The sequence below is a fragment of the Salmo salar genome, chromosome ssa04, assembly GCF_905237065.1.
Source record: "Salmo salar chromosome ssa04, Ssal_v3.1, whole genome shotgun sequence".
Taxonomy (NCBI): Eukaryota; Metazoa; Chordata; class Actinopteri; order Salmoniformes; family Salmonidae; genus Salmo; species Salmo salar.
The window spans coordinates 56,807,201-56,821,367 of record NC_059445.1 but is presented as its reverse complement, the minus strand read 5'-3'; the positions used below and the strand labels follow the sequence as shown (position 1 = coordinate 56,821,367).

The following is a 14,167-nucleotide window of genomic DNA, read 5'->3' as shown; positions in this document are numbered from 1 at the left end:
CCTCTCTGAGGGAAACCGACCTCTCTGAGGGAAACAGTGAGGGGAACTTCTCCAATACTATAACAGTAGTGTGATGAGACCAGAGGAACCCAGCCTTAATCAGTGTCCTACTGGAAGAGGGGGTCTGGTCTTAAGAGACTGGAGCCCTGACCATGACCTGACACAGTGGGAGGCAGAGGAAGGGCCGCATCACCGCCATTTTGGATTCGTTTTGGATCAATGAAGAACTATTAGGTTTAGTTTAAATAAGTATCTTCTTAAAGACTTACCTGGATAAATAGAAAGAAACAAAAAATAACAAACAAACGGACAAAACATACATAATAATCACCTTCTCCTTCTGGATGTCACTCTTGATGACTGAGATCTTGATCTTTATTTCCTCTATCTCGTGTTCTGGCAGCACCTGGATGTGGGGAAGGACGTCCGAGTCATCCAGCAACTGGAAGGTCAGGTCTGCCAGGGGGATGTACCACTTACACTCATACTGCTGGTGTCTCCTAGAGAGCGAGAGAGAAAGAGAGTGAGAGAGCGAGAGAGACAAAGAGAGTGAGAGAGCGAAAGAGCGCGAGAGCGAGAGAGAGAGAGCGAAAGAGCGCGAGAGAGAGACAGCGAGAGAGAGACAAAGAGAGCGAGACAAAGAGAGCGAAAGAGCGCGAGAGAGCGACAGTGAGAGAGAGACAAAGAGAGCGAGACAAAGAGAGCGAGCGAGCGAGACAGAGAGCGAGCGAGACAGAGCGCGAGCGAGACAGAGCGCGAGCGAGACAGAGCGCGAGCGAGACAGAGAGCGAGCGAGACAGAGAGCGAGCGAGACAGAGAGCGAGCGAGACAGAGAGCGAGCGAGACAGAGAGCGAGCGAGACAGAGAGCGAGCGAGACAGAGAGCGAGCGAGACAGAGAGCGAGCGAGACAGAGAGCGAGCGAGACAGAGAGCGAGAGAGACAGAGAGCGAGAGAGACAGAGAGCGAGAGAGACAGAGAGCGAGAGAGACAGAGAGCGAGAGAGACAGAGAGCGAGAGAGACAGAGAGCGAGAGAGACAGAGAGCGAGAGAGACAGAGAGCGAGAGAGACAGAGAGCGAGAGAGACAGAGAGCGAGAGAGACAGAGAGCGAGAGAGACAGAGAGCGAGAGAGACAGAGAGCGAGAGAGACAGAGAGCGAGAGAGACAGAGAGCGAGACAGAGAGCGAGACAGAGAGCGAGACAGAGAGCGAGACAGAGAGCGAGACAAAGAGAGAGCGAGACAAAGAGAGAGCGAGACAAAGAGAGAGCGAGACAAAGAGAGAGCGAGACAAAGAGAGAGCGAGACAAAGAGAGAGCGAGACAAAGAGAGAGCGAGACAAAGAGAGAGCGAGACAAAGAGAGAGCGAGACAAAGAGAGAGCGAGACAAAGAGAGAGCGAGACAAAGAGAGAGCGAGACAAAGAGAGAGCGAGACAAAGAGAGAGCGAGACAAAGAGAGAGCGAGACAAAGAGAGAGCGAGACAAAGAGAGAGCGAGACAAAGAGAGAGCGAGACAAAGAGAGAGCGAGACAAAGAGAGAGCGAGCTCAATATCATTAATATCTTTTAGAGGAGCCTGGAGGGACAAAGACAATGAGGAAATAGTGTCATTATATGCATGCCTCCGGATGAGTCACACCATCCAGCCGGTGCCTCGGACCACATTTTTGGATGAATCATAAATTGTCTTTAATAGTGTTAGAGATGTAATGGTGTTGGGAGTATTTGTATTCCCCTTAACGAGCTTTCATTATCATTCCTGAAGCCAGGATCGTACACTCATTAACACAGGAATACATTAAGCCTCCAATTGGTGCAAACCTCATCAAAAATGATGGGATGGGAAATATGACAAAACTACATACCATGTCCTGTTTTAACCCTGAAGTAAAATACAGCACAACAAACAAATAATAGTATGACTTCTCTTTATAGATGAGTCTTTTTATTTGGCTAGTTAAATAACTTGGAGTGTTCAAATCAAAATGTATTTGTCACATGCGCCGAATACAACAAGTGTAGACCTTACTGTGAAATGCTTACTTACAAACCCTTAACCAACAATGCCGTTTTAAGAAAACAGAGTGAAGTGTTTTGGCTGTATTGAACTATATAGGGATGGAGATAGCAAAAACCTCTCTTGTTTTGTCTCTTCATCCCAATATGTACCCTCACTCCCACCCCCTCATTCACCTGCACACATCCCTCCATTTTTCACGAGACCTCCTCTCCTCCTTAATACAGGGTGAGATCCCCTCGTCTCAGTGTAGTCCGTGGTGTTGTACTGTCTTCTCTAAGATAAGTATCTGTATTGATGCACTGTTTAAATCCCCAGCAGTGTTAAGGCTGATCTAGTGTTAATAAACACTCTCTATTACAGACTGAGGTACAGATGATTACAGGGACAAAGACTGGCATTGATGGTGTTGAATAAAATCTACATATCTAATCTCCCCTGTCTGTCCACAGCACTATCAATGTCCCAAATGAGAGTTTCAGAGCCGTAATTTACCATAATCACACATTAATGTACCTCTGGTTCATCTGAATATATTGGGAAAGGGTGGTATATTACTGCTATACAGCAATTATTTAAGAGGAGGAATAGAGCTTTAGAATCAATAGAAACATTATAGAAACATTAATAATCCACAATGACTGAGTGATAGAGGGATTGAACGGTATTAAGGTTTCTCAGTCCAGACCAGAGGACACGTAAGCTGGGTCCCAAATGCTACCCAATTCAATATATTGCACACTACTTTTGACCAGGGCCCATACGGCTCTGGTCAAAAGTAGTGCAGTATACAGGGAATAAATTGCCATTAGGGACACAGAGACAAAAAGCTAAAGCTACAGACAACAGATTGATTTACAGACTGGTGGTAACCTTGACAATGCCAGTTGCCTGTATGTCCTTCACACGGTTAGGTAGCAGGAAGCAACGACTGTCAATCATAATCAACCCTAACCTGCCAAACAATGTTAACCGTGCCGACAGGAAAATGACATAGGGTCATGGTAGGGAATCCTGTAAATGAAACACTTCATCTATGGCCGTGTATGCTGTCATTCCCATCGATTTACACACACACACACACGCACACGCACACACACACACACACACTTTGCCTCAGGCCCAAACACCAGATTGAGACCAGATTGAAATACACGCCTTGCTGCATGCTATGTATTTCCTAACATCCAGATATCCACTACATCAATTGCTTCATATTCAACATTATACGAGCCATCCATTCACTATTCTGAACCCTTTCTCCACAAGACTACAGCACCAGACCATTCACTATTCTGAACCCTTTCTCCACAAGTCTACAGCACCAGACCATTCACTATTCTGAACCCTTTCTCCACAAGACTACAGCACCAGACCATTCACTATTCTGAACCCTTTCTCCATAAGACTACAGCACCAGACCATTCACTATTCTGAACCCTTTCTCCACAAGTCTACAGCACCAAACTGTCTCCCTATTTATTATGACATCAAAGAACACTTGGGAGTTTCAAAACGGAGGAAATAATAATTGCAGTGAGAGAGAATCCCTTCAGAGCAGGGCTGTTATTCATCCTGATACACTGTTGTCATATTTCATACACTGTTGTCATATTTCATACACTGTTGTCATATTTCATACACTGCCACAGCAGAGCTGACAGGACCCCATAAAACCTGATCAACTCTATTAGAATTCTGTAGGAATACGGGATAAGCTATCAGTCTGCCTCATTTAAGGAGAGCCTATTGGAGAATGTGCCCTGTATCACTAACTACACATCTCTTGCTTTCGCTCCCTCTCTCTTTCTCTCCTATCAAATGGAGCTGTGGTGACTCAGTGGAGAGAGAGGGCTAGAGGATGCAGGGAGACATTGTTATGGGGAGTGTATTCTCTCACAGCCTCTCTCAGTGAGGGGGGAGGGAAGGAGAGGCGGAGGAGAGTCTTAGTGCTAATATGTACGACTTATTCTCTCTCCAGTCACACACACTGGCCTGCAGTGATGGGCTATGGCCTCAACCAGCCGCTCTGCTCACCCCCCCACCCCCCCACCCGTCAACAGAACAAACTGAAAACACTGCCATCAACTCACACTGGAGACCACAGTGTATAATATGCACAGTGAATAGCACAGGGGGCATGTTTCTGCCTGAATGTGCATGAGTATGTGATGACCTACCCTGCAGAGGTCTTCTTCATCTTGGCACAGAGCAGCAGGTCTGTAAAGAGGAAGACGTGACGCAGCTTCCTGGAGCCCTCCGACATCTCCACCAGGAAACCATCCTTCACCAGCTGACGAGCCTACCAGGGAGAGAAACTCCATGACATCACTTCCTGTGGCACGTACTGCACAGGGCAGCTAGCCTAGCTGTAAACATTCACTTCCTGCCCTGGGCCTAGTCTGAGGGATACTGCCTCTCTCACACACACAGTTAAAGAGACAGGATGTACTGTATGAGGTATAGGTCAGAGTTCAGCAATATGAAAGAACAGCACTTGTTGTCTATATTTTCTTGTTGTCTACATTCTCCATGACAGTTGTTTTAAAGCAAGAGAATCATCAGCTAAATAAGCCACTAAGAACTCAAAACACTCCCCCCTTTCCCCCTCTGCATCTGTCCATCTCTAGCGAGCCAACTAGGAAACCTGAAATAAGGCCAAGCTAAACCAAAACTGGACTAATGGGAAAAGTGTGAGCCAAAATGGGCAGAGACTGTTTTTCATTTCTGGTACCAGAAAGACAATGAATGGAGAACTGACTGGGAGGCTAAAAACTGACTGAATGGAATAGGGATATAGAGAGAGGGAGAGAGAAAAAGGATGGGAGAAAGGAAGGACTTAGCAGGCAGAGACTGTAAAAAGCCTAAACTCAGAGAGAGGAGCATTAAGACGAGAAAAGCAGAAAAGAAATGACAGAACAAAGGTAGTGTTAGAAAGAGGGAAATATCAAACAACCCTACAATGCATGCTGTGAGTGAGTGAGTGAGTGAGTGAGTGAGTGAGTGAGTGAGTGAGTGAGTGAGTGAGTGAGTGAGTGAGTGAGTGAGTGAGTGAGTGAGTGAGTGAGTGAGTGAGTGAGAGAGTAATGAAGAGATTGAGGATGAGGGCAGAAGGAGGAGAGACACTGTCAGTTTCTTTCTGACCCCAAAACACAATTCACAAATACATTGACACACTTCCCCAAGGTTACAACATGAATTGCTGAAAAGCATTAGATAGTCTGGTACAATGGTGTGTGTGAGAGTATGAGACCCCACCTCTCCCTTAGGCGTGGTGATGGCGGTCCTGCGGGGGTCGATCTCTTCATTGATGGAGGACAGGAAGTTCTGGGAGATCCTCAGAGCGTCCTGCAGCAGGGGGAAGTCTGGGTGGTCCTTAGGGGTGTGCTTCAGCAGGTCCTATTATAACACACAGAGAGAGACCATTAGATATTACACACGCCGGGGATATCGCAACACAACTCTCAAATAGTCACAGACCCCAATTTAAAAACATTCAAATGATTGTCTAAGAAGAGTCAATGTGCAGGTGTTTTTAAACCTTTAATAGCAGATCTACTCATCCATTTTGATGAACTGGACGTTTGGCTGGGTTTTCTTTCCTCTAATAAAAGCATATGAGAGTCTCTCCCTGATGGAACAATGGGCGTAACTAACTCTCTGACTTTTAAAGTGCTACCTAATGGCTGAGACAGTCTGCCTCTACAATGCTAATATTTTATTATCTCAGCGGAACTAAAATCGTTTTTTCAGAGGAGCGTGTGAAAGAAAAGCCAACAGGCTGATTTATACCTTGTCAGCACACCTCAGTTCATTTACTGTGACAACCTCTGGAAGGTTGAGCTGATGGTACAGTACATGGCTTTATACGGTATATAAGAGAAAATAATACAGAAACTTTCACCGTCTGTGGCTGTAACACAAATGGTACCATATTCCCTACATACAGTTGAAGTCGGAAGTTAACCTGTTGGGTCTAGGGGGCAGCATTTGCACGTCTGGATAAAAAAAATGTACCCGATTTAATCTGGTTACTAATCCTACCCAGTAACTAGAATATGCATATACTTATTATATATGGATAGAAAACACTCTAAAGTTTCCAAAACTGTTTGAATGGTGTCTGTGAGTATAACAGAACTCATTTGGCAGGCAAAACCCTGAGACATTTTCTGACAGGAAGTGGATACCTGATGTGTTGTATTGACTTTAAACCTCTCCCATTGAAAAACACAGGGGTTTAGGAATATTTTGGCACTTCCTATTGCTTCCACTAGATGTCACCAGCCTTTACAAAGTGTTTTGAGTCTTCTGGAGGGAGATCTGACCGAACAAGAGCCATGGAACGGTGATGTCCCATTAGACACCTGGGCGCTACTTCATGTTGGGTACCCTCGTTCCAATACGTTATAAAAGGCTATGCATTCGTCCACCTTGAATATTATTCATGTTCTGGTTAAAAAGGCCCTAATGATTTATGCTATACAACGTTTGACATGTTTGAACGAACGGAAATATATTTTTTCCCCTCGTTCATGACGAGAAGTCCGGCTGGCTTACATCATGTGCTAACGAGACGGAGATTTTTGGACATAAATGATGAGCTTTTTTGAACAAAACTACATTCGTTATGGACCTGTGATACCTGGAAGTGACATCTGATGAAGAGAATCAAAGGTAATGGATTATTTACATAGTATTTTCGATTTTAGATCTCCCCAACATGACGTCTAGTCTGTATCGCAACGCGTATTTTTCTGGGCACAGTGCTCAGATTATTGCAAAGTGTGATTTCCCAGTAAGGTTATTTTTAAATCTGGCAAGTTGATTGCGTTGAAAAGATGTAAATCTATAATTCTTTAAATGACAATATAATATTTTACCAATGTTTTCTAATTTTAATTATTTAATTTGTGACGCTGACTTGACTGCCGGTTATTGGAGGGAAACGATTTCCTCAACATCAATGCCATAGTAAAACGCTGTTTTTGTATATAAATATGAACTTGATAGAACTAAAAATGCATGCATTGTCTAACATAATGTCCTAGGAGTGTCATCTGATGGAGATTGTAAAAGGTTAGTGTATCATTTTAGCTGGTTTTATGGTTTTGGTGACCCTGTCTTTGACTTGACAAAACATTACACACAACTCTTGTAAATGTACTGTCCTAACATACTCTAAATTTATGCTTTCGCCGTAAAACCTTTTTGAAATCGTAAAACGTGGTTAGATTAAGGAGATGTTTATCTTTCAAATGGTGTAACATAGTTGTATTTTTGAAAAATTTGAATTTTGACATTTATTTGGATTCAAATTTGCCGCTCTTGAAATGCACCTGCTGTTGATGGAGTGCACCACAGGTGGCACGCTAGCGTCCCACCTAGCCCCAAGAGGTTAACATAAACTGAGTTTAAATGTATTTGGCTAAGGTGTTTCACAATTCCTGACATTTAATCCTAGTAAAAATTCCCTGTCTTAGGTCAGTTAGGCTCACCACTTTATTTTAAGAATGTGAAATGTCAGAATAATAGTAGAGAGAATGGTTTATTTCAGCTTTTATTTCTTTCATCACATTCCCAGTGGGTCAGAAGTTTACATACACTCAATTAGTATTTGGCAGCATTGCCTTTAAATTGTTTAACTTGGGTCAAATGTTTTGCATAGCCTTCCACAAGCTTCCCACAATAAGTTGGGTGAATTTTGGCCCATTCCTCCTGACAGAGCTGGTGTAACTGAGTCAGGTTTGTAGGCCTCCTTGCTCAAACACGCTTTTTCAGTTCGGCCCACACATTTTCTATGGGATTGAGGTCAGGGCTTTGTGATGACCACTCCAATACCTTGCCTTTGTTGTCCTTAAGCCATTTTGCCACAACTTTGGAAGTATGCTTGGGGTCATTGTCCATTTGGAAGACCCATTTGCGACCAAGCTTTAACTTCCTGACTGATGTCTTGAGATGTTGCTTCAATATATCCACATAATTTTGCTGCCTCATGATGACATCTATTTTGTGAAGTGCACCAGTCCCTCCTGCAGCAAAGCACCCCCACAACATGATGCTGCCACCCCCGTGCTTCATGGTTGGGATGGTGTTCTTCGGCATGCAAGCCTCCCCCTTTTTCCTCCAAACAGTTATATTTTTGTTTCATCAGACCAGAGGACATTTCTCCAAAAAGTACTATCTTTGTCCCCATGTGCAGTTGCAAACCGTAGTCTGGCTTTTTTATGGCGGTTTTGAAGCAGTGGCTTCTTCCTTGCTGAGCAGCCTTTCAGGTTATGTCGATATTGGACTCGATTTACTGTGGATATAGATACTTTTGTACCCGTTTCCTCCAGCATCTTCACAAGGTCCTTTGCTGTTGTTCTGGGATTGATTTGCACTTTTTGCACCAAAGTACGTTCATCTCTAGGAGACAGAACGCGTCTCCTTCCTGAGCGGTATGACGGCTGCGTGGTCCCATGGTGTTTATACTTGCGTACTGTTGTTTGTACAGATTAACGTGGTACCTTCAGGCGTTTGGAAATTGCTCCCAAGGATGAACCAGACTTGTGGAGGTCTACAATTATTTTTCTTTAGATTTTTCCATGATGTCAAGCAAAGAGGCACTGAGTTTGAAGGTAGGCCTTGAAATACATCTACAGGTACACCTCCAATTGACTCAAATTATATCAATTAGCCTATCAGAAGCTTCTAAAGCCATGACATCATTTCCTGGAATTTTACAAGCTGTTTAAAGGCACAGTCATCTTAGTGTATGTAAACTTCTGACCCACTGGAATTGTAAGACAGTGAATTATAAGTGAAATAATCTGTCTGCAAACAATTGTTGGAAAAATTACTTGTGTCATGCACAAAGTAGATGTCCTAACCGACTTGCCAAAACTATAGTTTGTTAACAAGAAATTAGTGGAGTGGTTGAAAAACTAGTTTTAATGAATCCAACCTAAGTGTATGTAAACTTCAGACTTCAGCTGTATATTGCACTATGGGCCCTGGTTAAACCCAATGGGCCCTGGTCAACCCCAATGGGCCCTGGTCAACCCCAATGGGCCCTGGTCAACCCCAATGGGCCCTGGTCAACCCCAATGGGCCCTGGTCAACCCCAATGGGCCCTGGTCAACCCCAATGGGCTCTGGTCAAAAGTGCACTAAATAGAAAACAGGGTGCCATTTGGGATGCAGGCTGTGTGTTTGATTTGCATGATCTGGCCTGACCTTTGTTTGTAGGAAACCAGCTGGTGTTTGTTTAGCCATGGTTCCACTAGCTTTATGTAAAACATATTCATGAAATGCACGGGAAGCTAGACTGGAGGAGACATCTCGGCATCTCTGCTTGCTTTGTGGGCGGCTTCCGCTTTCCACTTGGTTGTAGCCCATCAAAGGAGAGTATATTGTTTCTAACAGCATGTCATTTCGATAGACCGTGCAGAGGAAAGGTATAGGCTTGGCAAATGGAATGGAACACTTCCTATAAGCAGCAGAAGGCAGGGTTTGACTTTCCAGGTGGATCCAGAACCTGCATTGTTAAGCCCTTCAGGGCTTTCTAGATAAATTCCTCCCAGCTCCATCACTGTGTTTCTGGTGACAGCACTAACTCTTAATCCCTGATGTGTATCGATCTTGTCCTATCTATTCAATCTAGCTCTACGTTGTGGTCCCCTCTAATCCAATCTTGTCATTTGTCTCTGGGCAGATCAGGAATCCCTCATGGCTGTACCACGTGTGTGTACTCACATGAAGAACCAGTGTGCTTCTGGTCACACGGTCAATCGGCTTGTACAGGAGAGCTGTGGGAAAGGACAAGATGAGGGCACTCAGTTTGGTTTGGCACGCACACAGGCACACACCTACACACAATGCAGAAAAACAGTAAAAAAGCCTATTACATGCTTGGCTGGGCACAAGTTTCCTGCGGTAGGGGGCAGACAATTCTATCATTCACAATCTCAGGTGTCTGCTAACCTGCAGAGACGGACACACACAGACACTAATGTCATTCCCTCTAAGCTCTGTTATTCACTCTCTGCTCAACAAGGTTGTGTTCAGAAACCTTCCCGCTCAATCCACATCAGGATGAACTTCCTGACCCGGTCTACATTACTTATTCTCACACCGCTCTTCAAATTATATATCACACACTTGCAGCCCTTTGGCTCAACTTCATTTACATTTACGTCATTTAGCAGACGCTCTTATCCAGAGCGACTTACAAATTGGTGCATTCACCTTATAATATCCAGTGGAACAACCACTTTACAATAGTGCATCTAAAACTTCACACTGATAGACTCTGCTTGGTAACAGGGCTTATGTAATCCCTTGTCGGGTTCTCTCTCTCACACACACACACACACACACACACACACACACACACTCCAGGATTTTTCTTTCTTTTTACTATTTTCTACATTGTAGAATAATAGTGAAGACATCAAAACTATGAAATAACACATATGGATTCATGTAGTAACCAAAAAAGGTGTTAAACAAATCAAAATATATTTTAGCTTCTTCAAAGTAGTTGACAGCTTTGCACACTCTTGGCATTCTCTCAACCAGCTTCATGAGGAATGCTTTTCCATGATGGAATGTCATTTCTCTGCTTATTTGAGCTGTTCTTGCCATAATACAGACTTGGTCTTTCACCAAATAGGGCTATCTTCTGTATACCACCTGTATACCACCCCTACCTTGTATACCACCCCTGATTTGCTCAAACGCATTAAGAAGGAAATACAATTCACAAATTAACAAGGCACACCTATTAATTGAAATGCATTCCAGGTGACTACCTCATGAAGCTGGTTGAGAGAATGCCAAGAGTCTGCAAAGCTGTCATCAAGACAAAGGGTGGCTACTTTGAAGAATCTCATATATAGTGCTGTTGAAAAGTATTTGCTCCCTTCCTGTTTTTTTTGAACATTTGTCACACTTAAATGTTTCAGATCATCAAACAAATGTTAATATTACACAAAGATAACCCAAGTAAACACAAAATGCAGTTTTTAAGTGATAATAAATCAAATTAGGGGAAAAAAGCTATCCGAACCTTCATGGCCCTACGTGACAAAGTAATTGCCCCCCCCCTTGTTAAATCATGAATTTGTGGTTAATCACATTTTTTGGAAAGCCGAGTTCAATTTCACTAGCCACACCCAGGCCTGATTACTGCCAAACCTGTTGAATCAAGAAATCACTTAAATAGGACCTGTCTGACAAAGTGAAGTAGGACAAAAGACCTCAAAAAGCAAGACATCATGTCGCTATCAAAAGAAATTCAGGAACAGATGAGAAACAAAGTAATTGACATCTATCAGTCTGGAAATGGTTACAAAGCCATTTCTAAAGCTTTGGGACTCCAGCGAACCACGGTGAGAGCCATTATCCACAAATGGAGAAAATTTGGAACAGTGGTGAACCTTCCCAGGAGTTGCCGGCCTACCAAAATTACCCCAAGAGCGCAGCGACGACTCATCCAAGAGGTCACAAAAGAACCCACAACAACATCTAAAGAACTGCAGGCCTCACTTGCATCACTCAACCATAAGAAAGAGACTGGGGAAAAATGGCATCCATGGCAGAGTTCCAAGGCAAAAACCACAGCTGATCAAAAAGAACATAAAGGCTCGTCTCACTTTTGGCAAAAAACATCTTCATGATCCCCAAGACTTTTGGGAAAATATTCTGTGGACTGACGAGACAAAAGTTGAACTTTTTGGAAGGTGTGCGTCCCGTTACATCTGGTGTAAAAGTAACACAGCATTTCAGAAAAAGAACATCATACCAGCAGTCCAATATTGTGGTGGTAGTGTGATGGTCTGGGACTGCTTTGCTGCTTCAGGACCTGGATGACTTGCTGTGATTGATGGAACCATGAATTCTGCTCTCTACCAAAACATCCTGAAGGAGAATGTCCGGTCATCAGTTCATGACCTCAAGCTGAAGCGCACTTGGGTTCTGCAGCAGGACAATGATCCAAAACACACCAGCAAGTCCACCTCTGAATGGCTTAAAAAAAAACAAATTAAGGTTTTGGAGTGGCCTAGTCAAAGTCCGGACTTGAATCCGATTGAGATGCTGTGGCGTGACCTTAAAAAGATGGTTCATGCTCAAAAACCCTCCAATGTGGCTGAATTAAAACAATTCTGCAAAGACGAGTGGGCCAACATTCCTCCACAGCGATGTGAAAGACTCATTGCCAGTTATTGCAGTTGTTGCTGCTGAGGGTGTCACAACCAGTTATTAGGTTTAGGGGGCAACTACCTTTTCACATAGGGCCACGAAGGTCCGGATAGCTTTTTCCCTTAATAAATAAAATCACTTAAAAACTGCATTGTGTGTTTACTTGGGTTATCTTTGTGTAATATTTACATTTGTTTGATGATCCGAAACATTTAAGTGTGACAAATGTGCACAAAAATAAGAAATCAGGAATAGGGCAAATACTTTTCACAGCTCTGTATAAAATATATTTTGATTTGTTTAACACTGAACACACTACATGATTCCATGTGTGTTATTTCATAGTTTGTCTTCACTAATATTCTACAATGTAGAAAATAGTCAAATAAAGAAAAAGCCTTGAATGAGTAGGTGTGTCCAAACTTTTGACTGGTACTGTACACACACACACACACACACACACACACACACACATCTGCTACTACGGAAACTACACAAACTTGTGCACACAATCTCCAAATCACATTTCTATCCTAAACTTCTCTTAAACCTATCTCTGTGTCTTTCTTCTTCCTCTCCTTCTCTCACATCTCAGGAGCCAATCCTGTTACCAACCAGATCTGTGACACTAAGCTGATATCCCAGGAAGCTTTGCAGCAGAGACAGAAAGAGAGATGTGGTGTGACAGACTGGGTGAGAACCGAGAGAGAGAAAAAGGTAAACAGGAGAATATGCTAAAAAGACAGAAATCCAAGCCCTTGTTGACTGAACTCCTAAGCTTTGATACTGAGCTGCTTATGATCTCTGACTAACACTTCACTAACTTACCCCGCCCCAAAAAAACTACCAGCTCGCTCTCTCTCTCTCTCTCTCTCTCTCTCTCTCTCTCTCTCTCTCTCTCTCTCTCTCTCTCTCTCTCTCTCTCTCTCTCTCTCTCTCTCTCTCTCTCTCTCTCTCTCTCTCTCTCTCTCTCTCTGTGCGTCTCTCTCTCTGTGCGTCTCTCTCTCTGTGCGTCTCTCTCTCTGTGCGTCTCTCTCTCTGTGCGTCTCTCTCTCTGTGCGTCTCTCTCTCTGTCCGTGTGCGTCTCTCTCTCCCTGTCCGTCTCTCTCTCCCTGTCCGTCTCTCTCTCCCTGTCCGTCTCTCTCTCCCTGTCCGTGTGTGTCTCTCTCTCTCTCTCTCTGTCCGTGTGTGTCTCTCTCTCTCTCTCTGTCCGTGTGCGTCTCTCTCCCTGTGCGTCTCTCTCCCTGTGCGTCTCTCTCCCTGTGCGTCTCTCTCCCTGTGCGTCTCGCTCTCTGTGTGTCTCGCTCTCTGTGTGTGTGTGTCCGTCTCGCTCTCTGTGTGTGTGTCCGTCTCTCTCTCTCTCTCTCTGTGTGTGTGTCCGTCTCTCTCTGTGTGTGTCTCTCTGTCTGTGTCTCTGTGTGTGTGTGTGTGTGTGTGTGTGTGTCCGTCTCTCTCTCTCTGTGTGTGTGTGTGTGTGTGTGTGTGTGTGTGTGTGTGTGTGTGTGTGTGTGTGTGTGTGTGTGTGTGTGTGTGTGTGTGTGTGTGTGTGTGTGTCCGTCTCTCTCCCTGTGCGTCTCTCTCCCTGTGCGTCTCTCTCCCTGTGCGTCTCTCTCCCTGTGCGTCTCTCTCCCTGTGCGTCTCTCTCCCTGTGCGTCTCTCTCCCTGTGCGTCTCTCTCCCTGTGCGTCTCTCTCCCTGTGCGTCTCTCTCCCTGTGCGTCTCTCTCCCTGTGCGTCTCTCTCCCTGTGTGTCTCGCTCTCTGTGTGTGTGTGTCCGTCTCGCTCTCTGTGTGTGTGTGTCCGTCTCGCTCTCTGTGTGTGTGTCCGTCTCTCTCTCTCTCTCTCTGTGTGTGTCCGTCTCTCTCTCTCTCTGTGTGTGTGTCCGTCTCTCTCTCTCTGTGTGTGTGTCCGTCTCTCTCTCTCTGTGTGTGTGTGTCCGTCTCTCTCTGTGTGTGTGTCCGTCTCTCTCT

The 14,167-nt window shown here is 44.3% G+C and overlaps 1 protein-coding gene across 6 annotated transcripts in view; it reads right to left on the bottom strand.

Moving 5' to 3' along the window:
- The window catches only part of LOC106603511 (active breakpoint cluster region-related protein), a 233,406-nt gene that overhangs the window by 99,537 nt on the left and 119,702 nt on the right, over window positions 1–14,167 (bottom strand). For all 6 annotated transcript variants that reach the window (XM_045717124.1, XM_045717125.1, XM_045717126.1 and 3 more), the window contains 4 exons: window positions 9,752–9,804; window positions 5,274–5,414; window positions 4,196–4,317; window positions 332–500 (listed from right to left, as the gene is read on the bottom strand). In XM_045717124.1, coding sequence (XP_045573080.1) covers window positions 332–500; window positions 4,196–4,317; window positions 5,274–5,414; window positions 9,752–9,804 — 485 coding nt within the window. The remainder of the gene's footprint in view (window positions 1–331; window positions 501–4,195; window positions 4,318–5,273; window positions 5,415–9,751; window positions 9,805–14,167) is intronic.